Source organism: Myotis daubentonii, chromosome 5, assembly GCF_963259705.1.
Source record: "Myotis daubentonii chromosome 5, mMyoDau2.1, whole genome shotgun sequence".
NCBI lineage: Eukaryota > Metazoa > Chordata > Mammalia > Chiroptera > Vespertilionidae > Myotis > Myotis daubentonii.
The window spans coordinates 110,423,322-110,448,523 of record NC_081844.1 but is presented as its reverse complement, the minus strand read 5'-3'; the positions used below and the strand labels follow the sequence as shown (position 1 = coordinate 110,448,523).

The window sequence follows — 25,202 nt, the reverse complement described above, 5'->3', positions numbered from 1 at the left end:
CTTTCCCGGGGAGGAGCCGCGAGGTTGGACCTCACCCCACTCTCCCTGCCCAGCTCAGCTGGGACCCCAGCCCCCTGCCTCTGCTCTGACCCGGCCTTGGGGGAGCGCGTGGCAGGCTGTCTGATGTGCCCGCTCTCGGCCGTCACGACCCCGTCGTCCCCACCGCGCTCTGCAAGCACCAAGTCTCCTAGTGCCACTGCCAGCTCGCACAGGGGGCATCGGCTGCCAGGACGGGCTCGGGCACACGCCTCGGCCAACCACAGGTCACTGGGGGGCTCGGACCAGCTCTGCCCAGTGCAAGGGCCGGCAGCAGTGCCCGCGGACAGACCACCGACCCGCCTCGTCTGTGCACGGCGCCGGGAAGCCACGCTTTCAGGACACGTGGACACTGCCTCTTAGGGCCGCCTGTCCTCGCCGCGGCTCTGCACTTGGTCCAGAACACGCTCTCCCTGCTGCTAGAGCGGAAGTGGAATGGGATTTGGGGAACGCGACCCACTTTTCCTCTCCTGGTGCTCAGTCCTCACTGGGGAGCAGGAGAGACATCGGGGGACGGACGGGGTGTCGGGAGGCAGCCCGGCTGAGGCTCGCGGGCGCCCTCCTGCTCAGGGGCCCAGCTGACCGGCCGCCCGCCAGGACCCAGCATGCGTCCCCGCGGCCCAGCACGCAGGCTGCGCGTGAGCCACAGCCCACGCCTGGAAGCAACTGAATGTGCGGGTTTGCGGGCGATGGTGACAAACACGCTGCAAACTGCGTTTATTCACAAAGGCCGGCAGCAGGAGCAGAGGGGACTCCCGCTCCCCAGAGCCTCGCAGCAACGAGGTGCAGCCAGGGACCCGCCCACTCAACCGCCCAGGGCCACATTCAGAGGGGACTCCTGGGGTCTTCAGGAAGCACGAGGGGCGGTCAGCTGCTGGAGGCGGGAGGCGGGGCCCAGCAGGTCTGTGTCGCTCTCAGGTCCTCAGAGCCCGAGGACAGGTGCCACCGCTCCCAGGGCGTCCTGGGCTCAGCTGGGCTTTCTAAGGCCGCAGAGCCGGGCTGGGCACCTGCCTCTCCCGGCGCCCAGGCCCTTCCTCCTCCAGGACGGCACAGCAACGCCTGCATCAGGGCCATGTCCGTCCCTCCTGCCCACAGGGATGAGCCCTGGTCAGCACAGCGACATCCAGGGCCCACGCATGGAGGCCTGGGGCCTGGTGGCCAGGCCGTCCCAGCCACGCCCCCCCACTGGGGGACCACACACTGCACAAACCCTGCAGCCCCACATGCGCCCTGGCGTCAGCCCCTCCTCTTCCTGCCGAGTCTGGGGCCACTTCCCGCCAGTGCCCGCCTCCCCGAGTCGAGTCCGTAGTCTGTCCGTGTGGGAGGGGGGATGTGAGCTAACGGTGACCCTGTGGGATAGACAGCCAGCCGGGCCCTGAGGGGGGTGCCCTGGAGCCTGAGGGGGGGTCCCCCTGCACTCGGCCGTGTCGACAGGTGCCCCCACAGGTCCGCAGGCCGATGGTGTCACTGCCAGGTCAGGGTCTGGGGAGGCAGGTGTGCTCGCTGTCAAGTGCGAGGTGATGCGCAGGGGCTGCAGGGAAATGGCCCAGAGCCACCCCTCCCCCCACCCTGGACACGCAGGACCTGGGCCGCTGGCGCTCACTGAGGCCACATCCCTGCTCCTGGGCCTTGTCCAGTCTCCCCAGGCTCACGCAGGCCCTGCTCCCTCACCTGGCCCTGCCCCTGCCCCCGGGGGGCCTCACTGCTGGCGCCCACCTGGGTGCGGGAGCAGCGGGGCCAGTCTGGCAGCACGCGGGAGGCGGGCCCTGGTTCCCAGCCTAGGCTGAGCCCGGCACGCGCGCCCGGCAGGGGCAGGGGCATCCCCGGGGAAGAGTCGCAGGGTCTGAGGGCCACAGGCAGGCTGCATGCTGCACGGCCGTCAGGGAGGCGCGGCGTGTGCTGGGGCAGCAGCGAGGCCGCGTGCGTGGAGCAGCCCAGCAGTGCTGGGCCCAGGACGTACACACATCCACATGCCCAGGACACCAGTCCAGGGCTCGTCCCGCCCTTCCCTTCCCAGCTCTGCCCGTGGCCAGGCCTCTGGATGCCCCGGAGCCTGCCCGCCCCCTCGGCAGGGCCTGCCCTCCAGCCCCGGAGGCTCCCGCTGGGCCCATCGCCTGGAGCTCCCGGAGGGACAGCCTCGCAGAGGCCGGCTTTGGGCGGAGGGCGCCTCGGAATCATGCAGCACCTGCCGGGGCTTTCCTGCCCCCGGCTCTGCACCGGGACAGGCCCAGCGGGTAACGCGAGGCTCGGGCAGCACCGAGCGCCAGCAGCGGGAGGGAGGGGGGGCTCGAGCCCACAGATGGTGCAAAAGCTTCCTTCAGGCCAAGGTGGCTCCCGGCCCTGACGCCACCCTGTGGACACGGGGCACCGGGCAGCGGCGACCACCGGCCCCACGGGGGGTAGGGGTGGAGGGGAGGCGCTCGGACCTCACACAAACCAGCCACACGAGAAGCCGGAGGTGCCGAGGGAGGGCAGGTCCTGTTCTTTCCCTAAAGGTAAGTGACTCCCAGTGTCGGGGCCTGTCCTCCAGCGGCTCTGTCCTGCTGACCTAGCTCTCCGCGGACAGAGCGTCTCCGTGTGCGGCGCGCCCGCAGGGACCCAGGGCGGGGGGCAGGGAGGGGCTTCTCTTCGCGGGCAGAGCTGGAGCCATGATGACTTCGTCCGAGTCGTCCGAGGAGACGTCTTCCCAGGGCGCAGACGAGGGAGGGGGCTCGGCTGAAAGGAACCAGAGGGGGAGGGAGGGGTCACCCCACTGCCCTCTCCTGGCAGGGAGCCCAGGGTCACTGCCAGAGTGGCCGGACCCGCGTCACACCGCCACGGCCTCTCCCGTCACCGCCTAGCCCCCCCGCCTCTCAGCTCAGCTCCGAACACGCGCCTTTCGACACGCAAATACCAGGAGAGGCAGCCTTGCCGGCACCGGCACCGGCACTGGCACCGGCACCGGGAGGCTGAGTGTGGGCGGGGCTCCTGAGCCGCCCTGGCAGCAGGTCTGGGCCGGGTGGGCGGTGGCGGAGCAGATGCTGTGCCTGGGCCACCATCTTCCATCAGGGCGGAGGCAGGACCACCCAGCAGCCACTCGAGCTGTGTGCCCACCGCACACTGGGCTGCTACCGCCAGGCGAGGGGCCCTGGGACCAGGGGAGTGTGTGCGTGGGGGCAGGCCCCACGGAGAAGGCGCCCGCTCCACGGCTTCGCGGGATCGAGGGAGACGTGGCTGAGCCGGCGGTGAGATGAGGGGGCTCTCGCCGCATCGGCCTCCTTCTGTGACTCTCGGGGAAATGACCACCAAAGTGGAAACTTAGGAAATTAAAAACATCGCCCTGGCCAGGCTGGCTCAGTGGAGAGAGCATTGTCTTGGGGACCGAGGGTCTAGGGTTCGATTCTGGTCAAGGGCACAACCTTGGTTGCAGGCTCCTCCCTGGCCCAGGCCCTGGCCAAGCTTGTGCAGGAGGCAACCCCGCTGTGTCTCTCTCACATCGATGTTTCTGTCTTTCCCTCTCTCTTCCACTCTCCCTAAAAACCAATGGAAAGATACCCTCAGGCGAGGACTAACAAAACGAAAAGACCACTCAGGCCTTTTCCCTTAAAAACGCCGGCACCCAGAGGAGCCGGGGCTCACGGACCGGCACAGACTGGCTCTGGGGAGCAGGCTGCACTCGGGACGCGCCTGCGCTGTGTGTGGTGGAGGCGAGGCTGCTGGGAGGCGGGTGCGCACATGGCAGCCCCATCACAGGACCAGGCTGCCACGGGGTCTGCTGGGCCGGGAGCCCGGCGCCCCAGTGCAGGGGCTGGGGCGGGGTCCCAGGACTGTGTGCGGAGCTTTACAAACGGAGGTTTGGAGAGAATATCGGAGTTCGAGAGCCGGGACAAGGCTGCAAAAGGCGATGAGGTGGCAATTTCCGATGAGGGACTCCGGGTGAGCTGTGCGCAAACTCAGCTTGTCCTCAGCTCCCCTCCCCGCACCCCCTGCAGGGAAGGGGTGTTGGGCCGAGGCGCCTCCTTCCCAGCCCCCACGGCTGCTGCTGCCATGGCCTCCCACTCACCAGGGCAGGGCTGCGGGGCTGGGCCCTCCATGGCGTCCCCGCCACTCACTTCACCGTCTTCCTGACCTGAAACACAGGCCAGAAGCAGTCAGCGCCGGGCGGGCCCTCATGCCCGCCGTCCTCCCAACACCTTCGGGTCAGAAAAAGGTTGCAGGCGATCGCTGCGCTGGGTGCACAGATCCCCGCCACTGCGCTGTGCACCGACCCTCACACCACCTCAGACCTCGATGACCCCTCGGAGCCCCAACGGCTGCTTCCTTTCGTAGATCCCCGATTGGGAGCATGGCGCTGCCTGCCCGCCTGCCCACCTCCTCTCACTCCGTCTTTCCCACCCGAGGACGAGGACGCAGCGGGCCAGCGGGAAAGGCTGCCGGTGACACAGCACCTGCTGGCGCCTGCCCACAGCCCGAGCTGCAGGCTTCGCCGGCCAGTCTCAGATCTCCACCCACCCGGGCTCATCCTCCCTCCAGCAGGTGGAGATGAGTTGCCCAGTTGTAGGACGAGGTGGGAGGCTCCCCAGGACAGCATGGAGCAATTCCCAGCTGCCACCTTGCATGGCGGCCCCGCCGGGCTCCTACCTCACAGGCCCGCCACCCTGGTTTCTAAGCGGTGGCTCTGGGTCTTACTGAGCGGGAAAGGAAACTCGAGCAATTCTTTACTTAAAACCCAGCCCCGGGGAGCACTGGCTGAGGGAGGGCCCCCAGCTGGAGCCGAGAGCAAAGCCAGGACGTCTGCCCGCAGCTAGGACTGGGTGCTGGCAGGTGCCTGGCCTGCAGGTGACTGGGGTTTGAGTCCCAGGAAGTGCCTGGGGCTCTGTCTCTCCCACAGCTTGGGGAAGGAGCAGAGCTGTGACGGGGAGGCTGGGTGAGGGCTCTGGCCAGGTGAGACCCTCACTCCGCTCCACGTCCTGTGCTTCTGGGTGGTGGCTGTTTGGCCCTGGCACCGACACTCAATGACCTGGACTTACCAGCAGGCGCCACAGGGGGGGCTGGCGGGGAGGGTGCGCTGAGTGTGGCCGGAACAGGCGATCTGGTAGAGGCTGCAGGGAGCGCCCCGGTCCTGGAAGAGAGCGACCGCAGCTGACCACCGCCGGGCTCGCTGGCTTCCTCGGGCCACTGGCCTGACAGGATGGGCAGCAGGTAGCTGCGCCCGGCCGAACCCCATCCTGACAGCTGGCCGTGGGGGCTCCCCGAGTCCTCGGTCAGCCTCCCGCATGCTCGCTGAGGCCGGGCCTCAGACACCCCTCCCTGCTGTCTCGGTGGTGAGGCCGCCATCCACCTGCCGGCCTGACTGAGCGCCCAGGGAGGACCCGCCACGGTCGTACGGCGGCCCCGCCGGACCGCGCAGTTCTGACTCGGCTGCCCTTCTGCACAGCGAAGCTGTAGACCTAACAGCGCGGGGCCGCCGTCTGCCAGGCAGGCCGAGAAGCGGAGGTGTGTGGGGGCGAGGGAGCAGCGTCCACGGGCCTGGGAGGGGCCTGCGCTTCCCAGGCAGCAGACACTGTGGCAGGGACGCCCGCTGAGCTCACTGCGGACCCACCCTGGGCCCCACCCGGGGCTGAGTTCGCTCAGAGGGCTGAGTGCTTGCAGCAGGAAGTCCCGCCTGAGGGCCGCGTGACCAGCAATGGCACTAATTCTTTAGGACGGTGTGGCTGCAGCGGGCCCGAGCCCAGGACGGCCCCGTGGTTCCTCAGAAAGGGGGATGCGCTAGGATATGGGGCAGCCAGTCCACCAGCTGGGCTCTGCCAGCCACACGGGTCTCACTCTCCTACCTGACCCTCCCCGTCTGACCAGGATGGTGGCCCACCCACCTGCACGGCACGGGAGCAAGTTTCACAAGGTGCAACTTTTGCTCTGGTGACGCCGTGGTCCTGGCTCGCCCCTGCCCCTGGGCGCACCTGTGCGGAGGATATGGAGCGGGCCTGCCTGGTAGCTTACCTGTGCCTGACCCGTGCCAGGTGCGCCCGGAAGACTGACTGGATGAGGGTGACAGCCGCCTCCTGCCTGGGGTCGCCCTCAGCCTGGACAACGGGGCTCGGAGGGCGGGGTGAGGGAGGGCTCTGCGTGTAACGACAGGGTAACGACAGCTCCGTCAGGGGCTCGGCTCCTACTCTCCAGGCAGCAGTTTCCGTTGCAGGTCCTTAGTGCCTGGCTCTAGAGACCCTTCAGGTGACACCTCACCACTTCCCCAGGGACAGGCGCACGGACGCTCATGCCTAAGCTCCCGCCTTAATAGCAAGAAGGACCTTCTGCGGATGTCCTAGCGCCTCCACTAACTGGACCCCAAGGGCGCCAGGCGGGGCCTGCAGGGCCGGGAGGGAGGCAGGCACAACCTCGGGCGAGGAGGATCGGAGCCTGGGAGGGGCCCGGGGTCCTGCCCCGGGGGGAGGTGCGGGGGGGGGGGCGGTTACCTGGCTGGGGAGGCCGGGCACACTGGGAGGTCCGGGACCACACGCTGGGCTCGCCAACAGCCTCGCCCGAGCCAGGTGTCCGCGGAAGGCCGCCTGGAGCACCGTGGCCGCCTGCAGGGAGAGGACCGGAGTTGAGGTTAAAGCCCAGGAAGGTGGCGGCTCCAGACCAGGGGAGATTTATGGGTGGAAGCTCTGAGAGCAGAGGCAGGGCGTCCCTCACGACCGACCGCACGGTCACCGAGACTCACACTGCCTCTCCCACCAGGACCTCCGGGGCAGACAGGTGACCTGGCCCCCGTGGCTCCGTGTGTGCGTGGAGCACAGCTGGTGTCGTGTGGCCACTCCTCCAGGGCACACTGCCACCGCACCTCCGGAGGAGCGGCCACACGACCTCACGCAGGTTGGTGCCGTAGACCCGAGTCTTCGCGGTGGGATTTCGTGGGGACCAGGGCGAAGCTGCCTGAGCATGCCCACGCTCACCTGTTCTGCCATCGGGGAACCAAACCTGCTCACCTCGTCCAGCGCGGCCTCCCTCTTCTGAAACGGAGACAAGGTATGAGTTAACCGAGGACGAACTCACAGTGGAGTCCGTTTCCTGGTCCTGCCCCTGCCAGTCGGGGGCGGGGGAGGGAGAGGAGGTGCCGGCTCTGCCAGCTGCCAGGCCTGGGACCAGCCACTGCTATTGCGAGCGCTCACTCCTCCCCAGGGAGCTGCTCGTGCCTCCAGGGGTGGTGTTTGGCCCCCCCTCCTGCCCCCCACCATTCTCTGCGGTGTCTGCTCTGTCTCCCACGTCCTCCTGCACGTCACCTGCACCGACCACAGACCTGCCCGTCTGAGGGCAGGTGACGGTGGGTCGGTGAACAACGGGCAGTGGTTTGGGCAGCTGGGAGGGGCCTCAGCACCGCCTGGTGCGTGCAGCCCAGCAGGGCCCGGGAGCCCTCACCTGGCGCCTGTACACCTTCCACCGGGCCTGCAGGGTGCTGGCGGCCGCGTGTCTCCGCTGCTCGGAGCAGGCGCAGGGCTGGGACGGGCTGTCCTCGCTGGCGCCGGGCTCCGAGTGCTGTGGAGAGGGACTGCCGGCAGGCCCAGGCCCGGGCTCCTCCGGGGCCTGCAGGGAACCGCGGGGGAGGGGTCACTGGCCTGACTCAGCCGGTGCCGGAGAGGTCTGTGCCCGCACGCCCAGCGGACGGCGGGAGGGACCGCGTGGGGACTGCGGCACAGGCGGGTCTTGGCCGCCCGGGCCCTCGGGGGCGCTCTCCCGGGACGCGGGCTCCGGGAGGCAGCCCAGCAGCTTTGCAGAGCGCGAGAAGGACCAGCTTCCCGGGCCCTTTCGTCCTCTGTGACGTGGGCCTGCGGGGGGAAGGCCGTTCCTAGCCCGGCTTTGAAGGAGAAGCCAGAGTGGCTGCTGTGACGGTCAGACTGTGACTGGGGCACTTGGGGGCCCACACGCATCGCCTGCAGGACACCCCCAGAAAAGCCGCCACGAACGACGTCCTCGCCCCCGAGTGAGCTCCGGGGACACGTGGCTGGAGAAAGCCTCCCGGAGAGGCCGTACCTCAGGGGTCCCCTCCGTGGGGTCGTCTTCCTCTGCCTCCTTCGCTGCCTGCAGGCCCTGACACTTCCAGGTCAGTGCTTGGATTTCCTCTCTAGTGGGAAGGGGACAGGGACACCCTTTGGTCTCACGTGGTGCGCAGTGTCCGCGCGTGGACATCTGGCAGCAGACGAGGGGTGTGGGCCCAGCTGCCAGCAGCACCCACACGGGGCACCAGGTGTCTGTCCCGTCGGGCGGGAGCACGTGGGGCTGGCCCCCAGCATCGCTCTGGCCAGGCGAGAGCGGAAGAGGCGCTGACTATGCGGTGTGGGCAGTGCACAGAGGAAGTGCGCCCGCTGCGGCGCTAAAGGAACGCGAACGCCCCTGCGCTGTGATCTGCCCTCTGGTCGCCCAGCCGGCACCAAAGCTGCGCCTTTCGTCTGAGAACAAACGCTCATTCGGTCCCGGTGGCAGGGTCCGGGGGGGCCGGCGCCCTGTCTGCCACGAAGGTGGCCAGCAGCCCCGGGGCAGCCACGGAGAGGCCACGGCGATGGAGAAGACACGGCGTTCGAGCAGAAGCAGAAAGAGGGGCAGGAGGCACTCCCGGCGCTGAGAGCGAGGCCACAGGAGGGCCTCCGCCGGGGGAAGAAGAAATCTGGCAGAGGGAGCGGTCCCTGGGGCAGTGGTGACCCGATCCCACTCCTGTTTGAGCATCTCCTGCTCCTACAGCTGGAATGGAGTGCTGTCTGGGTGTACATTTAAGAATAAACTTTTGTAAAAATAAAGTTTGTTTCAGCAACCTGCCTTAGTAATTGCTCTGAGTGTAAATGTTTCTGCTCAGATTTCTACGCACGGGGGCCTTTTTCATGATGTGAAAGCCCAAGTGCACAGCCGTGTCCATACATTCACGGTGCTGGGGGCCGCCACCCCTGCCTAATTCTAGGACCCGAGGGTTCCCATCGCCCCAGAGCCCCACACCTGTCTGTCACCCCCACGCCCTGACCTAGCCCTGCAACCACTGACCACTGCCTGCCCTGCCCCGCCCGGCCTGCTCTGGACTTGTCGGGTCATCAGTGGCCTGTCTGCCTGCCGCTCCCGTGGACAGGGTCCTGAGGCCCATCCATGCTGGGTGCATGTCAGGCTGCGTCCCTCCCGTGCCCTGGTATGGACACCTCCGGTTTTTCTCTATTCATCGGCCGGTGGACATTGGGGTTGCTTCTGCTTAGGGGCTGTGGTGGACAAGGGCGCGCGTGGCAGGCACTGTCCCCGGGAGGCCTGACCGGGGCGCGGGGGTGAAGCGTGTGGGCGCAGAGGCGCCGGGACAGCTTGCTGACGGGCCTACCTGGAGGAGAGGCCACGCCCGCTGGCTCCGCTCGCTTACCTCAGGGCCGCCTCCCGCGCTCGCCTGGCCTCCTCTCCTCGCCGCACCTCCTCCAGCTCCTTCTCCACGTCGGCCTTGGCCTGCAGCAGCTGCCTCACCTCCAGGCTGGACAGAGGACCAGACGTGCGGGTCAGTCGCCCGCCCGGCCTCACCGCAGGGGTGCTCGGCACACAGCCCACGCCCTCTCATGACTGCGGCACACAGGGGCCAAGGGGAGGTGGAGCAGGATGGCCGAGTCCTGCGCCACGTGCACTGAGCACCGTCCGCCAGCGGGAGCGGGTGCAGGGACCGTGGAGTCAGGCAGACTCGCCGCGGCGGCCTCACCATCCTGGGCACAGGCGTCCCCAGGCACCTCCCAGGAGCTGCGCGCACGTGGCCATTCCTGTCCCACAGGTGACGGGCTGAGGACGGGGCTTTCGGAGACCTGTCGGAGGTCCCGCGAATCCCGTGTGACCGAGATCGCAGACGTCATGGCCTCTCAAAGCGACCAGCCTCGCGTTTAGCTCCCTGACACACTAACTGAGGAAGAGCCGGGCACCTCACTCTCGGATGCGCTATTAGATTCCACTGCGGGGGGAGCAGCAGGCGGCGCCAGGGCGTGGCCTCCGCTGTCACAGAAGCAGGGCACTGGGCCACTGCAGCCCGGAGTCCTCCCCAGGCCTGGATGTGCGCGCGCGCGCGCGCGGGCACCAGGGGGGTCTCAGCGGACACCAATCAGATTTGAGGTCTGGGCCCCGGCCTCCAACCAGCGCCCGGTGGGCGGGGCCTGAGGTGCCGCAGCTCTAATCAGCTCTCTGGTGGGCGGGGCCTGAGGTGCCGCATCTCTAACCAGCCCCCGGGTGGGCGGGGCCGAGGTGCCGCATCTCTAACCAGCCCCCGGTGGGCGGGGCCTGAGGTGCCGCATCTCTAACCAGCCCCCAGGTGGGCGGGGCCTGAGGTGCCGCATCTCTAACCAGCCCCCGGGTGGGCGGGGCCGAGGTGCCGCATCTCTAACCAGCCCCCAGGTGGGCGGGGCCAAGGTGCCGCATCTCTAACCAGCCCCCGGGTGGGCGGGGCCTGAGGTGCCGCATCTCTAACCAGCCCCCAGGTGGGCGGGGCCGAGGTGCCGCATCTCTAACCAGCCCCCGGGTGGGCGGGGCCTGAGGTGCGGCATCTTTAACCAGCCCCCAGGTGGGCGGGGCCGAGGTGCTGGGTGCTGGCTCCCTGCCACCCACCGATCAGCAGGTCTGAGGGCGATGCGGCCTCAGAAGACGCACGGCTCGGTTACTCTCGCGAAGGGGGACTAGTGAACATGGAGTCATAAACACGGACCGAGCCTGTGGGCCTCTGCACAGGATTAAAGGAGAACGTGGAAGACCCCTACAGCCCTAAAGGCCCCTCTCAATGATGCAATATGGCCAACGAATGTCCTTTTCACACTCTCGCCGCCTGCATTTCGCAGCCGGAACAGAGGCTGAGAGTCGCTGGGAGCCGAGCACTCCCCCCGCCCGCGAGCGCGGCGTGAGCCCGGAGAACACACTGGAGCGGACGCCGCGGCGACACGTACTCTCTCTCCTGCAGCTGGGCCCGCAGGGCCTTCCGCTCGCCCTTCAGGCTCCGCAGGGCGCCCCGGAGCCGCTCGCTGTCCTCCTGGCGTTCGCTGTCCTGGTGGCGCTCGCCGTCCTCCTGGGGCTCGGGGCGCGGCTGCCGGTGCCCCCACGTGCTGGACACGCAGAGCGCCAGGGCATCGGACCGGCCCCCGTCTGGGGCCTGCGGCGGGGGGCTCTCCAGCGACCTGATCTTCTGGGGGCAGCACAGGCACCGGTTAGCGTCACTCCGAGCGACCTCCCCACCCCGGCGCCAGCGCCTTCAGCCCGGAAAAACTCGGCCACTGGCCCCAGAGCCGCCTCCAGGCCTGTCCTTCCCAACACGCTTGGCTTTAAAACGCCCCAAATCATAAAGTTCTACGTTTCAGCTTCTAGACGTGAAGTTACAGGATTACTCGCTCAGCCAGCAGCGCGGCGGCCCTGAGCTGCTCTCCGATGCCCGGGCGCCGGCCCTGGGCCCTCAGTCTGACGCTGGCATCAGAGAGCGGGCAGTGTGGCGGGCAGTCTGTGAGCTCAGGCGGCACACGCTGAGGGAGCCACCACGAGGCGTGGGCAGCGAGGAGCCACCCGGCACAGGCGGCCGCTGTCTGAGGCGCTGGGGCCTCTGCACCCACCCCGCCGGGCGCCCACCCCCTCTGGTCGGTGCCCGTCTGCAGCCAGCCAGGTGCCCGTCTGCAGCCAGCCACGCGCAGGGCCGCCCGGCTCAGCCCCGCCCCTAATGCAGGAGCAAAGCCCCGCAGTCCCCATATCCGTCCGCCCCTCCCCGTGCAGGGCGGGCCCTGACCAGGCGGGGATGCCGGCAGGCGCTCACCTTCTCCAGCTCCGCGATCCGCCGCAGCAGCCGGGGCTTGCTCCACTCCACACACCCTGTAAAGACAGTGTGCAGCCGTCTTCAGTGGCCCGATGGCCGGCAGCCACCCCGCCCCTCGCCTGGCACCGCCCTGGGCCCCCGTGAGGCAGGCGGGTTCCTGCTCCAAAAGGCTTCTCCGCAGGGGGGTCTGCCCCTCCCACTGTGGAGGCCCCGGTACCCGTCTCCTAGGCCTCAGGTGACCCTCAGTCCCGAGTCTGCCCTCTCAGGCTCTGGCCCGCTGGTCCATGGGCACGGCTCTTCAAGGCCATCGTCCTCTCTGTGCCAGCCCCACAGCCTCTGGACCCGCCCCCCCCCCCCCCCCCCCCCATCCTGCACCTGCTCCAGGTCACCACTCGCTCCTGGCCCCTTCTCTGCTCACTCACAGGTGCTGTGATGTCGCCCCGCCACCTGCTCTCTGATGGCTACCAGGCCTCGGTCTGCCAAGGCCTTGACCCTGACCTCACTGACCCTCTCCCCAAATCTGCTCCTCTCTGCACTGCACACAGGCCGGCCCAGGGCACCAGCAGCCCCTGCGAGGACAGTGCAGGCCCTGCCCCGGCCCTCATCCACCTGCCCCACACTGACCTGCTGGCTTCTCCCTCCCTGCACGATGTCACCACCAGGGCATCTGCCTGCTTCCGTTTACTACAGTCTCCAGCCCCCAGGCCCGAGCTGGGCACACTGCACCCGCTAAGTTCCAGAACGTCCCGCATGGCCTGCCCGGGGCGGTGTCTGCCCTGTGGGGGGCCTCGCGGTGGGGGGAGGGCCCGGGAGGCTGTGGGAGGTACCCTTGGTCTGGGCGACGGTGGGCGAGCTGCTGAGCACGCGGTCCAGGTCCTCCTTCAGGCTCTGGTTCTCCTCGGTGAGCTCCTGCACGCTGCGGGACAGGCTCAGCAGCGCACCGCTCAGCTTCCGCTGCCGCCGCAGGCCGGCCTTCCGCTCCCCCGCGGCCCTGGGAACCAGACGCTGCTCAGGCTCCGAGACCCGCCGTCCCGCAGGACATGAACTCTGACCCCGTCAGCCAGCTGTCCGCCCGCACAGGGCTCCGTCCCTGCGTCAGGCACCGCGGGGGAGGCCCAGCTGCAGACACTGGGGCATGAGCACCCCTAGTCCCAGAGCCTAGAGCAGTTGCCCCCCGCCCGCCCGCCCCCGTTAGTGACCTGGTCTGCACGGACACGGCCCGGGTGGGACAGGCGCCGCGCCCGGCCTCCGCCTCCGTCACTGAGTGTCGCCCGCCGTCTGCCGGCCACCTTCCCACTGCAGGCGGCAGCCCCGCGGCCGAGGGCTCAGCGTGACCCAAAGATGGCACGCCCCAGGAGGCGCCGAGGCCAACACCTGAAACACGGCCGCCCCCAACCGCGTGGCATTCACTACCCAGCGCCTGCGGACGGGCCACGCAGCACTCCCGCCCTCACAGAGCAGGCCACCCGCCCTACACAGCATCCTTCCCACGGAGGCTTCGAGCCGCGCCGGGACCAGCGCCTCCCCGTCTGCTGACAGCCTGTGCCGTCTGGGCGCGGACAGGGACCCTGCGTGGTGTCTCCCCAACACGTGGCGTCTGGGAAGCCAGTGCCTGCGACGCTGAGCGGGGGCTGTGGTGGGTGTGGACAGAGACGGCACAGGGACGTGCTGCTGGCAGTGAGCAGGGGGCTGAGGGCACCTCCGTAACCATGGCAATGGCCCCCAGAGGAGGGACTGTAACATGAGATCATCGTACTTCCGTCCCGACGGTTCCGAGCTCGCCAGCAGCGTCTGGAGGCGGTGGATCTGTGGACACGAGAGAGAGGCGTGGAGTCCTAGCGCCATGGACGCCTCCCCGGAGCGCAGTCACAGGCCAGCTCTGCCCGGGTGAGAGGGAAGCGCTGGGTGCCTGACTCATGGTCACGGTGGCAGCAGCGACCCCTCCCCCTCCACCAGCCCGCCCGCCCGGCAGAGGACACCCACCTCCTCGTAGCACGTCTCCATGACGATCCGCATCTCCTCCAAGCTCGTGGTCTTCATGTCCGCCTGCAGCTTGCTGAAACCCAAGCTCAGCGTGAGCAGCAGAGCCCGCCCCGGGGCGGAGACGCGGCCTGTCCTGGGCCTCAGAGAGGCGGGGGTGAGGGCTGAGGCCCCAGCCGCGGGCGCCGCACGGGGACCCTTTCCTGACGGGAGACCGCTCAGCAGCACAGGCCCCTCCAGGCGGCGGCTGCTCCCAGGGGAGGGGACAGACCCCTGACGACACCTTCGCCTTCGCTAGGGAGAGGCTGTCCTCGGAGCTGGACCTCGGGGGGTGGAGTTGTAACAGGACAGAGACCTACTTTCTCCCGTCCCGTCAGCATCCTCCTCCCTCCTCAGCTGCGGACAGACTAGAGAAAGGCGCTAACAGACGGAAGTTACAGAGTTCAGGGCCCTGCAGCACAGGGATCAGCACGTGACATCTTAAGCTGACACGTTCAGCAAGAAACGGAGAGGGAAACGGACGCACCAGGAGGAGACGAGGGCAATGCCAACAGTGGAGGGGCTCTCGTCCCGCCTCTGACGGCGGGGGAATGAGGGGGGTACGGGGGTGAGGGGGGTCTGGGACAAGCCACGCATCAGGGCTTCTGGTGTCAAGACCCACACGTCCCTGCTGCAGGTAACGAGCGAGCCCCAGGGGCTACGGAGAGAAAGCGCCTCTTCGAAGTGGCAGCAGCGGGAAAAGCTAAGGAAAACACTGCTCCCTACTGACACCTGCAGGCGACAGCTGGTAGTCACCCTCTTTCTGGTGGAAGACAAGCTGGGACCAGGGCCCTGGGGCAGAGGGGGACCTGGACCAGAGGGGGGACCTAGGACAGAGGGGGGACCTGGACCAGAGGGGGGACCTGGGGCAGAGGGGGGACCTGGACCAGAGGGGGGACCTGGGGCAGAGGGGGGACCTGGACCAGAGGGGGGACCTGGGGCAGAGAGGGGACCTGGACCAGAGGGGGGACCTGGGGCAGAGGGGGCGGGCGGGAAGTCAAGCTGCACCCGAGAACCTGGAGCCAACGCCAGCCTGCATGAGGCAGCCCCCCCCCCCCGCCCGCACCTGATGGTGCTGTCCTTGTCCTTGCACTGCTGCTCCAGCCGCAGGACCCTCTGCTTCAGCCCATTGATGACCTGCAGCAGAAGCCACGCCTGAGGCGGACGGCTCCCTCCTCGGAGCCCGGCCTGCCCAGTGCGACCGTGTCTGTGCCGAGGCGCAGCTTGGTCGCCGCCCAGCACTGCCCACACCACGGCCGGCGATGTCGGCCACGTGTGTTAAATAATGCGGGGGTGGGGGTGGGGTGGGGTTCTTTAGTTCCTGCTCGGCTCCTGCTCGGAACCAGGTGCCCGCGGCACCCAGCGCTTGTTTAGTGGGGGCGGCCGTGACCGCGTCTCCTACATCAGACTCCACCTGTGGGAGCTGCTCAGCCCACCCTCTCCGGCCCCTCCCGGCCCCTCAGCGGCGTCTGGCGATGCCGGGCTCCAGGAGGAGGGTCTTAGAAGCTCCGAGCCCCTCGGGGAAACCTGCTTCCCCGGGCGGGCGGGCAGGCGGGCGGGCGCTCGAGAGAGAAGGCGCCTCCCTCGGGCGGCGAGGCTGCCTGTCCAGTCGCAGCTGACACTCACCCAGCCAGCGTCCGGCCTTTTCTCTCCCAGAGTCCACACAAAATCCGGGCCCTGTGTGAGCAGAGCGGGACGTGAGGACACGCAGGCAGGCCCACCGCCCGGCCACGCCTCTGGCCAGGGCACCGCCCGCGGGCGGACACTCACTCGGGACGGGTCCAGCAGCTGCTCGATCTGCCGGTCCTTCCGGCTGTTCTCCTCCTCGAGGCGCCGGAGCTTCGTCCTCAGCAGGTCCGCATCGCTTCTCTGCATGTGCAGCGACTGAGGGGAGAAAGGACATACACTGTGCACACACGAGCACACACCGTGCACACACACCGCACACCGTGCACACACACCGCACACCGTGTGCACACACACCACACACCGTGCACACATACACACCGTGCACACATACACACCGTGCACACACACACCGCACACCATCCAGACACACCACACACTGTGCACACACACACACCGTGCACACACACTGCACACCATGCACACACACACACACACTGTGCACACACACAGCATGCACACACACCGCACACCGTGCACACACACACAGCATGCACACACACCACACATCATGTGCACACACACCGCACACCGTGCACACACACCACACACCGTGCGCACACATACCGCATACACACACCACACACTGTGCACACACACCACACACCATGCACACACACACCATGCACATACACCGAACACCGTCCACACACACCACACACTGTGCACATATACCACACACCATGCACAAACACACCATGTACACACCATGCACACACACCACACACTTGCACACACCACACACCGTGCCCACACCACACACCATGCACACACACCACACACCATGCACACACACCATGCATACACTATGCACACACACCACACACCATGCACACACACCATGCATACACTATGCACACACACCACACACTATGCACACACACCACACACCATGCACACACACCATGCATACACTATGCACACACACCACACACCATGCACACACACCACACACCATGCACACACACCATGCATACACTATGCACACACACCACACACTATGCACACACACCACACACCATGCACACACACCGCACACCGTGCACACACGAGCACACACACCATGCACACACAAAGTACACATATACACCAGGTACACACAGACATATATCATACACACACCGCACACCATGCACACACACTGAGCATATACACTGGCTCACACATCGCGTGCACACACACAGAGGGAGGCACCGAGTTCACAGCTGCCTCGCTGCCCTCAGGGCTGTGCGTGGCGGGGGTGGAGGTGGGGTCACAGTACAGAGACCGAGGGCACTGCCGACCGGGGGTTAAGTGCCAGGAGGGGCAAGACCGCCCCACGCAACTAGGAACTCTCCCCCCAAAAGGCCGTGGCACAAGGTCACGTGTTCTTTCCGTGTCCACATGAAGCACCCTTCTCCCTCCAGGGACTCGTGGGCTCAGGGAGGGCAGTGTCTGAACCAACCAGCCCCCCCGGGCTCCCAGGGGGCCGGCGGGCAGCCACGCCGCGTGTCCCGCGGGCCCGGCAGGCGCGCGGTCACTGGGAGGTCAGGAACCAGCAGTGGGACTCGCTCCCGGAAACACGGAGCACCGCTGCCCTGTGCTTCCTGTGGCGCAGCTTTGGGTGTTGGGGGGAGGCGGGGAGCTGGGAGCTGGGAGCTGGGGCCGCACGACGAGCTGGAGAAGCCGGCCTGGACCAGCCAACGGGCACAGGCCAGAACAGCCCTCTCTCTCAGGGGGCGGCCCGACGGACGAGCGCTGCACCACCCCAGCAAGCGCCACAGAACGCGCCCTCCCTGCCGGCGAAGGCTGAGTGCGGCCGGCCCCCGCCCTGCCGGCTGCAGCAGGTGCTGCCCTCCTCCCGGGGCAGGTGTGGGAGGTCAGAGGCGGCCCACTGAGGGTCAGGACTTTCCATCGCCCAGGGCAATGAGGCCACACACACACACACTTAACAAAACGGAAGACTTAACTCTTAATATAGCGACAATTACATTACATGTAAATGACCTAAACAGACCAATTAGAAGACAGAGACTGCAAAGTAGTCTAAACACCTGACCCAATCCCAGGCTGCCCACAGAAACTCCTTTAAACTAACGAGGTAGGTAGGTTGAAAGTAAAAGGCTGAGAAAGAGATGCCGTCAAAACGGTCAGCTAGAGAGGAGCTGGCCCTGGGGGGGCTCCGTTGGTTGGAGTGTTCACCTTGGACAGACCACCGCCCTCTCCATGAGTCTCAAGGTCACCACCCAATAACAGCTGTGAGCTGTGCAGAGTGGCCGAGTGCGTGGGAACGCCCGTTAGCATCAAGGAAATACACGAACGGGAGGCGTAAAGCACTGAGCGCTGGGATCGCCGGCCGGTCTCGGGGCCAAAGGGCTCTGCAGGGCCCGCCTCCCCGTGCGCAGAGCAGGGCGCAGACACGCGAGCGCGGGCCTTTCCTCCACCAGGGTCACCAGCCAGGGCCCGGCCGGGGCCACGCTCCCGCTGTCCCATGGCCAGGCCCAGCACAGACCCCCGCTTTCCCGTCATGGCTGGGTAACCTGCCAGGAGCAGGTAGAGACGCTACCTTCTTCAAGTCCATGATCTCGTCATACATGTCCTCCTTCTCTCTGTAGACCGGCGTCCCCGGGGCGAGACCTGGAGGAAACACACAGCCTGTGAAAGACCTGGGAAGGAGAGAGCTCTTAGCCAGATCTGGAGGAAAACCTGCAAGTTAATAAAATTATCCTTAAGAATAAAGAGCGGAAATCTTTCAGTGCTTTTAGTCCAATCACAATCTGTTCCCCAGAAGGAATGGAAATGGCCATGACCACAAGGCTGGGGGCGGAGCCACAGTGCAGGGCTGGGGCGGAGTCGAGGGGACACGTGTACCTTGTAAACAGCCAACAAAACAAAGGCCACGAGCAATCCCTCCCAGGGCTCCATGCCCGCTGCCAGGCAGTGAGGGGCGTTCAGACCCACGTGTGCAAGGTGCCCGGGCGGTGCGGGGGGCGGGGGGGGGGAGAGGCCCGACAGGAGACAGGGGCGCGAGAACAAGCCTCCGCTGTGAGCCCTGGCCTCTCCGTGGTACTGCGATGCCCACCTCTAGCCGTCCCTCAGACTGTGTGGGGAGGCGGGAACAGGGGGGCCCGGGACGCTGTCGCTGTCACGTCAGGAGCGCCACTTCCTGGGGGCAGAATGGACTTTCGGGGTCACTGTCCTCGGGACACTCCATAGAGGAAGCCCAACTCTCACCCCTTTCTGCTCCTGCTCGGTCACGTGGCCCCCGTCCCATTGCTGGCTGAGTGCCTGGGTCTGAACGTTTTGCTCTCAGCGCCTCCGGCAGGTGGTTGGGAGGCGGGGGTGGGGGGGGTGGGGGGGTGGAGAAAGGGGGAGCTGCTCCCAGGCAAGCCTGTCTCCGGGGAGTGCCGCTCCTGCTGGCCGGGGGCGGTCACTGTGCCGGTCCCAGCAGGGAAGTGGAGGCTCTCCTGTCGCCCTCCTCGGGGGAAGGCTCGGACCAGGGGCCGAGGAGCAGGCGCCAGCAGCCGGCCCTCAGAGAGGAGAGCCGCCCGCCGTGCAGCTGCTGCCGCGCCCACGGCCCCCGTGTGCCCACGGCCCCGTCCGGCTGCCCGTCAGTGCGCTGCCCGCAGCTCACGGACTCCGACCCCCGACAGCGCGCAGGGCGGAGCCGCCTCCACGCAGCACCGACAGCACGAGACTGAGACCCGGACAGCGTCACCACGGAGACCGGCCCAGACCAGCTCTGTGTTTCGTAAAAGCCAGGAGGCTCCACGTCTCAAGATCCATGTGAATTTTCCAGACAAGTCACATTAACCCTACCAGAGCGCTGTACCGATTTTCGGGAATTTCCGAATCTGCCGCTATACCGCTGTACCTAATTTCCGGTACTTTGCCTAGACCTGTTTTCTAACCACTTGTTTGTATGTATCTAACATTTTTCTATATCATGTCGGTTTTTTCTCTTCAATGCTCAGGAGCCCAGGCATAGGGGACAGTTAGGTTCAGGGCCTCAGTCTGGTGCGGTTAAAGCCCTCTCACCCCCCGCCACGCCTGCACCCCCTGGTGAGCCGCAGGTCACTGTTGGGGAGCACGGACCTTGCTTGGCACTTCCCAGCCACAGCCTCTGCGGTGTCAGAGGCGTCCTGCTTCCCAGGGGCATGCTCGCCGCCGTCCTCGGGGGCCGCCCGCTGGCCGCGGTCCTCGGCTTGCAGTAATACGGCGACTCTAGAAGCCAGCGCAGGGTCAGGGCGGCACCGGCCTCCGCCACGGGCTCCTCCCGGGTTGCTGAGCGTCGAGCAAGGAGAAACCCAGCCGGAGGCCCAGGAGTGCGGTGCCGGAGGCTCGAAGGCTTGGCCACGGCTCAGGAGCTGCTGGGCGGAGCCTCCCTCCGTGGCTCAACGACCCTCCGTGGGCACAACTCTGGGTCTCCCTCCCAGGACCCAGGACGCCCCCCAGGCCAGGCGCCCGGCTGTACTTACTGGGAGATGTGGGTAGAGGTTTGTGGCCACTTTTCCTCTTTGTTTTCTGGAAGAAAGGAGAACCGGGAGCAGCAGGTGAGTCCCACACCCGGCCCAACCCTGGCTGCTCAGGGTGGGGGGTGAGGGCAGCGACGGGGAGACTGACCTGCAGGCCGAGCAGAGCAAGGCCCACAGGCTCAGGGGGTGCCTCCAAACCCGGGGCCCCCGTGGCTCAGGGGGTGCCACCGAACCCAGGGCCCATGTGGTTCAGGGGGTGCCACCAAACCCGGGGCCCCTGTGGCTCAGGGGGTGCCACCAAACCCGGGGCCCACATGGGCTGCAGCTGAGGAGGGTCCCCAAGGCGTGGTGGCTCCAGTCACATCACAGACACGGGGGATGTGGGAGCCTTAAATTCACTGGAAACGCTGCACAAGTGGTGGACCTGCCCCCCTAACTGTCCTCAGGCCTGGATGGCGGTGTGACTGTCCCCAGGGTGGGCTCAGGCAGCGCAGACCTCATGACCAGGAGAAGAGGGAGTGTGTCTGGAGAGCCGGTGGGACAAGCAGGGTGGCGACGCAGAGCCGCGCCCCCGGGCTGCCCGCCTCGGCCCTGTGGCCTCAGGCTTCCCCGGCAGGGACCCCCTCACTTGGCCTCAGCGGAGGCACCAGGTCTGTCCCAGGCAGCTGGACTTCAGCGGAGACTGCTGGCCCCTCCCTCAGCAGGGCCGGGGGACAGTTCTTCAGCCTGCAATGGCCCTCCCACCAGACAACGGCCCAGAACTGGGGGAGGGCGGTGTGGGGAGTCAGCTGCCATGGGGGCAGCGGGCTGGCTGGAATGCCCAGCTGGGAGCCGGCTCCTCTCTCCCACCAGCGCAGGGAGCCGGCTCCATTCTCCAAACAACCCGGGGGCCGAGGGTCCACAGGTGCCCGGACCAGACCTGTCCGACCCGCTCCTCGGGCTGGGACTGGCCCGGACCCCGCGTGCGGCTCACAGCATCCTTTTTCCCACAGCTGCCCTGACCGCACCCCAGCCCTGCTCCCTCCCCTCCCCAGTCAGAACTGGGGGCTGGGGCAGGGCAACGCCAGATGCGGGAGGGGCACCTTCTGAACACAAGCTTGGCACTGACAGTCCCAGCCACTCAGCTAAAGACCTGCCGCTTTCAGAAGCGCCTGGGATCCGGGCGCAGCCGTGCAGGGAGGGCCCGCTGCATGCTGAGGGGCGGAAGGGACGCCACCAGTACGGGCCACGCGGGCCTCCCGACCCCAGACCCCACTCACTGTCTCAAAGTCGGAGTCGAAGGTAATCGCCGACAGACTGTCATCTCCCTGCAGGAAGAGACGCACACATGGAACTTCCAGGCACCTGCCTGGCTCCCGCGCGGGGGTCACACTCACAAGGCCGCGCTGAGGCAGGAACCCCAATCCCCGCCCCGGTGGGAGCCGCCAGCAGGCTGCTCGGCCGTGTCAGGAGGGACAGCGCGGACACAAAGCAAAAACCGCCTCCACCCCTCAACCCAGCAGGCGTGTCCCGCGTCGCTGGGGACTTTCGATCAAGAACCAGTCCCTGTGGAAAGTGCCTCTTTCATGGCCGGCGTGTTCAAGCGCTCTCTCTCTCTCATCTTCCATCAGAGCACCAGCACCCGTGACCTCTCCCGGTGAGAGCACGTCCAAGTCCCGTGAAAACCACGTGTCCCTGCGGCAGGTGGGCTGGCGAAGGCCCTGCTTCCCGGTCCAGGGCCCGCCTGGCCAGCGAGTGAGGTCCGGGCCGGCCGATGGGGTCCAGGTCCCCGGTCCCTGCCGCACGGCGGCCACAGCCTCCAAGCCGCACCCCCGGGCCCACGCAATGGCAAGGGTAAACGGGCTGGTCTAGGGCCTCCAACCGCCTCTGACCAATAGGAGCTTCTGCTGAGCCGAGAGGCACCCCTGGCAGATGAGGATGAAAGCCTGAAACCCGTCCCCGCTTGGCTCTGAGATCACTGGTGGTCACGCCCGGGCTCCATGGCACCCTGGGGCCCTGCGGGGCGGGCGGGCCTGTCACAGCCCGGGAGGGGAGGGCCCCAGGTGGTGAGCGCTGGGAAGTGACCAGCAAGCCCAGCGGCTCTGCGCTGAGGAATGCCGGGGCTGGGCCTGGCCGGGCTGGACAGCCTGCCCCGCAAGGTGCCCGTTTGGTGAAACAGATCCCGGCTCAGCGGAGACACCGCCGCCCGCCTGTGCCCCCGCGGCGTCTCCCAGGGCTTGTTCTGCGTTCTGTCTGTGCCCTCGGAGCCTGGCAGGTGTAAGGGGCTTGACAAACGCATGCGAAAGAGCGTTTCTAATAGCAAAGGATGAAGTGAAGGAGCGAAAGCAGGGACATGGTCAATAAAACGGGGGTAGCCACAGGTTAGATACTTAAAGTCATGTTTTCGAGCCCTGGCCGCTTTGACTCAGCGGATAGTGTCGGCCTGCGGACCGAAGGTTCCTGGGTTCGATTCCGGGCAATAGCACGTACCTCGGCTGCAGGCGCCATCCCCGGCCCTGGTCAGGGCGCGCGCAGGAAGCAACCAATCAATGTGTTTCTCTCACATCGATGTTTCTCTCTGTCTCTCCCTCTCTCTTCCACTCTCCCTAAAAATCAATGGATAACTATCCTCGGGTGAGAATTAAAAAAAAAAAAAAAAGATTGAAGCTGATTCACAGATGTCGTTACAAAGAACAGGTAAAGTTACCAAGTAGTGGTAAACCGTTGTTTAAAAAATAAATGACGTCATGTTCTTGAAAACCCGTGGCCGTGGGAAACTGTTAACAACAAATTAAGTGGCAAAGGTTACAAAATAGTCTACATCTCTCAATTTTAAAAACTGCATGAAGCCCTGACCCGTGTGGCTCAGTGGATAGAGCGTCGGCCTACGGACTGAAGGGTCCCGGGTTCGATTCCGGTCAAGGGCATGGACCTTGGTTGCAGGCACATCCCCAGTGGGGCGTGTGCAGGAGGCGGCTGATCGATGTTTCTCTCTCATTGATGTTTCTAACTCTCTATCCCTCTCCCTTCCTCTCTATAAAAATCAATAAAATATATTTTTTAAAAAAAACTGCATGAAAAATAAAAACACTCGGAAAAAAGACTGGGAAGGAAATCCACGGAGCACGGACTGGCTTCGGCAGGTGGCTGGGCTCCGGGTAGGTCTCCACATTCTCTCTGATGGGCATCACAGCCCAGGAAGTGACCTTCCCAAGAGGAAGGAGGGTAACGGGCAGGACCAGAGGGCGGCCTCCCAGGGGGCAGGGCCCCGACCCAGGGGCCAGCAGGAACCTCCTGGGCGCACTGCCCGGAGTAGCACCGGCCCGGGGCCGGTCCCGTGGCCAGTAGCTTCCCACGGCCCCAATACAACTCAAACGCCTTGCCTGGTCCGCGAGGTCGGCCCCTCCGCGCTGCCTGCCCCCCACGGGCCGGCGCCCGCTGCAGCTTCCCACGCAGGGTCTGGCACCGGCTGCCCCTCTGCCCCAGGGACCCCGGGGCCACCGCTCCTGACCCCCGCCCCTGCTGCGTCCCGTCTGACCGCTCGGTGATCTGTCCCGGCCTCGCTCCCCCTGGGGAGCGCGCTGCCCCCACAGACGTCCCCCAGGTCCTGGGCCCGAAGCACCGGTACCGGGCGTGCCGAGAGCCGCGGGTCCGGATCCCAGGGAGGAAGGGGGGCGGCGTCGCCTCCGGGAAGCCTTCTCCGATCAGCGCTGGGCAGCGCCCAGCTCCCTCCCACCGGGATGGCTCGGCCGCTCGGCCCGTCCGCGCCCCGGCCCTAGAGGCAGCGGGCAGGCAAGGGGCGGGCGAACACTCACACAGTGAGCTCCGTCGCCCGCGGGCCGCGGTCGCGGGCACCGCACACGCCTGGCCTCCCAGGCGCCCAGGTGAGGGCGCTGCGTCCAGGAGGGCTTCCTGGAGGCGGCGGCCGATGCGAAGGCGGGCGGGGTCCGGGGTGCTGGAGGCGGGCGAGGGGCGGCGAGGCCCCGACGACCGCACGTGGGCGGGGGCCGCAGGGCCGCTCTTATGCGGTAACAATCCCGGCAGCTGTCACCGGCGGCCGCGGCGTGCGCCCTCCCCGGCCCGCGTCCCCGCCGCCGGACCCGCGAGCGGGAGGGAGCGAGGAGGCCCGCCCCCCGCGCTTACCGTCTCCGAAGCCGGATCCCCGGTGCCCAGCGACATGGCTGTGGCGCCGCGGGCGCGGCGGTCCGGTTCCGGGGCTCCGCGGGCCGCCTGGCCCGCCACCTCAAGACCTGTCCGCGCGCCCGCCGCGACCCCGCTGCCATGGCAACCGCGCGGGCCCCGGATGTGGCGCCAACTGTGCGCATGCGCGGCAACCCCCGCGGGCGGGCCGACCGGCAGCGCTCCCGGAGGTGCGGGCGGGGCCCCGGCCTCGGGCTCTGCAGTCCCCGCGGGAAGCCCGTGAGCCGCTCTGCGCCCGTTTCTTCGTCGGAGGGGCGGCGGTGGTGCCGCCTGGAGGCGCGGAGTCGCCGAGTTTGTATCCAGCGAGGCTCTTCGCGCAGCGCCATCTCCCTCCTCCGCCCCCAGCCCCGCTCTCCAATAGGAGCCCAGCCCAGGGCGGTCTGACCTCTGCACCCAAGTGCTTCTGAGGGCCGGGAGGGTGAGGACCAGCAGGGTGTGGTCCCAAGTGGGTCCTCCATCAGAGTTCACGTGTTAAAAGCCCCCTTTTACTTTGTTTTAATACACATAGGAATTCTGCTTCCCATTTCCTTGTACTTGCAGGTCAGGTATTTCCCCCAAAATGTTGCCGAAAACTGACTCTGTACAGATGAGCCTTATTTTTGTTTTTATCCGCGAGCCTGAAGGACCTCGGGCAGCGGCGGGCCCCAGAGGGCCCAGTGACCGCAGACTTTGCCTCCAGGGTGAAGACGCCCCTTTCGGGCACGTGCTCCACCCCCCAGCCCAGCCCAGAGGTCCCGTGCCGGGGCGGGCCACGCCCCTTCCGGGACAGTCCCGCCCCTTCCGGGGATAGCCCCGCCCCTTCCTGGAGCCCCGCCTTCCTGGCGCTACGCCCGTCGGACGCTCTGGTACGTACCACTTGAGTATCCCGGCGGGGGGATGTCCTCGGTAGGGGCGACCAGTTTGGCGCTGGCCTGCTCCCGATGCTTTTCAGGTTGATCCTGCTCCCAAGCTCGGGACCCCTGGGCTCTAGAGTGGTATCGCGGGAGCTCTCGCGGTTCCCCCTGCCCGCCGTCCCGTCCTCCCCTCCCCAGGTTTAGCAGGTGGCGCGGCCCGGGGCGGGGCCTGCG

General features: G+C 66.9%; 1 protein-coding gene across 15 annotated transcripts; it reads right to left on the bottom strand.

Annotated features, from left to right (window-relative positions):
• Positions 1-737: 737 nt before the first annotated feature.
• On the bottom strand, positions 738-24,849 carry IQCE (IQ motif containing E). 15 transcript variants are annotated; one of them, XR_009453151.1, is made up of 23 exons: positions 24,079-24,266; positions 21,216-21,263; positions 19,960-20,104; positions 19,577-19,705; positions 18,048-18,118; positions 15,587-15,700; positions 15,443-15,493; positions 14,883-14,953; positions 13,781-13,853; positions 13,554-13,603; positions 12,625-12,788; positions 11,798-11,853; positions 10,947-11,182; positions 9,401-9,505; positions 8,044-8,134; positions 7,432-7,596; positions 6,969-7,025; positions 6,489-6,599; positions 6,016-6,137; positions 5,046-5,137; positions 4,079-4,144; positions 1,753-2,751; positions 738-1,121 (listed from the first exon to the last, which is right to left on the bottom strand). XR_009453151.1 is itself a non-coding variant. In XM_059699394.1 (23 exons), exons 1-22 carry the CDS (start codon positions 24,112-24,114, stop codon positions 2,585-2,587), a joined length of 2,220 nt encoding a protein of 739 aa, XP_059555377.1. In that variant the 5' UTR covers positions 24,115-24,266; the 3' UTR covers positions 738-1,121. The 15 variants fall into 15 exon arrangements, 14 of the variants coding, with proteins under 14 accessions (XP_059555377.1, XP_059555386.1, XP_059555389.1 ...); XM_059699394.1 differs by having other exon boundaries at positions 2,585-2,751; XM_059699403.1 differs by lacking the exon at positions 24,079-24,266 and adding an exon at positions 24,670-24,849 and having other exon boundaries at positions 738-2,751.
• Between the last annotated feature and the right edge of the window lie 353 nt (positions 24,850-25,202).

Excerpts from the sequence above, each read along its gene's own strand:
- IQCE (XM_059699394.1), bottom strand. The coding sequence starts at position 24,114 with ATGTCGCTGGGCACCGGGGATCCGGCTTCGGAGACG. Across the intron at positions 19,706-19,959 it reads ACCTCTACCCACATCTCCCA|AGTCGCCGTATTACTGCAAG; the intron begins GTAAGTACAGCC and ends GCTGGCTTCTAG. Across the intron at positions 7,026-7,431 it reads GGAAGGTGTACAGGCGCCAG|AAGAGGGAGGCCGCGCTGGA; the intron begins GTGAGGGCTCCC and ends TCTCCGTTTCAG.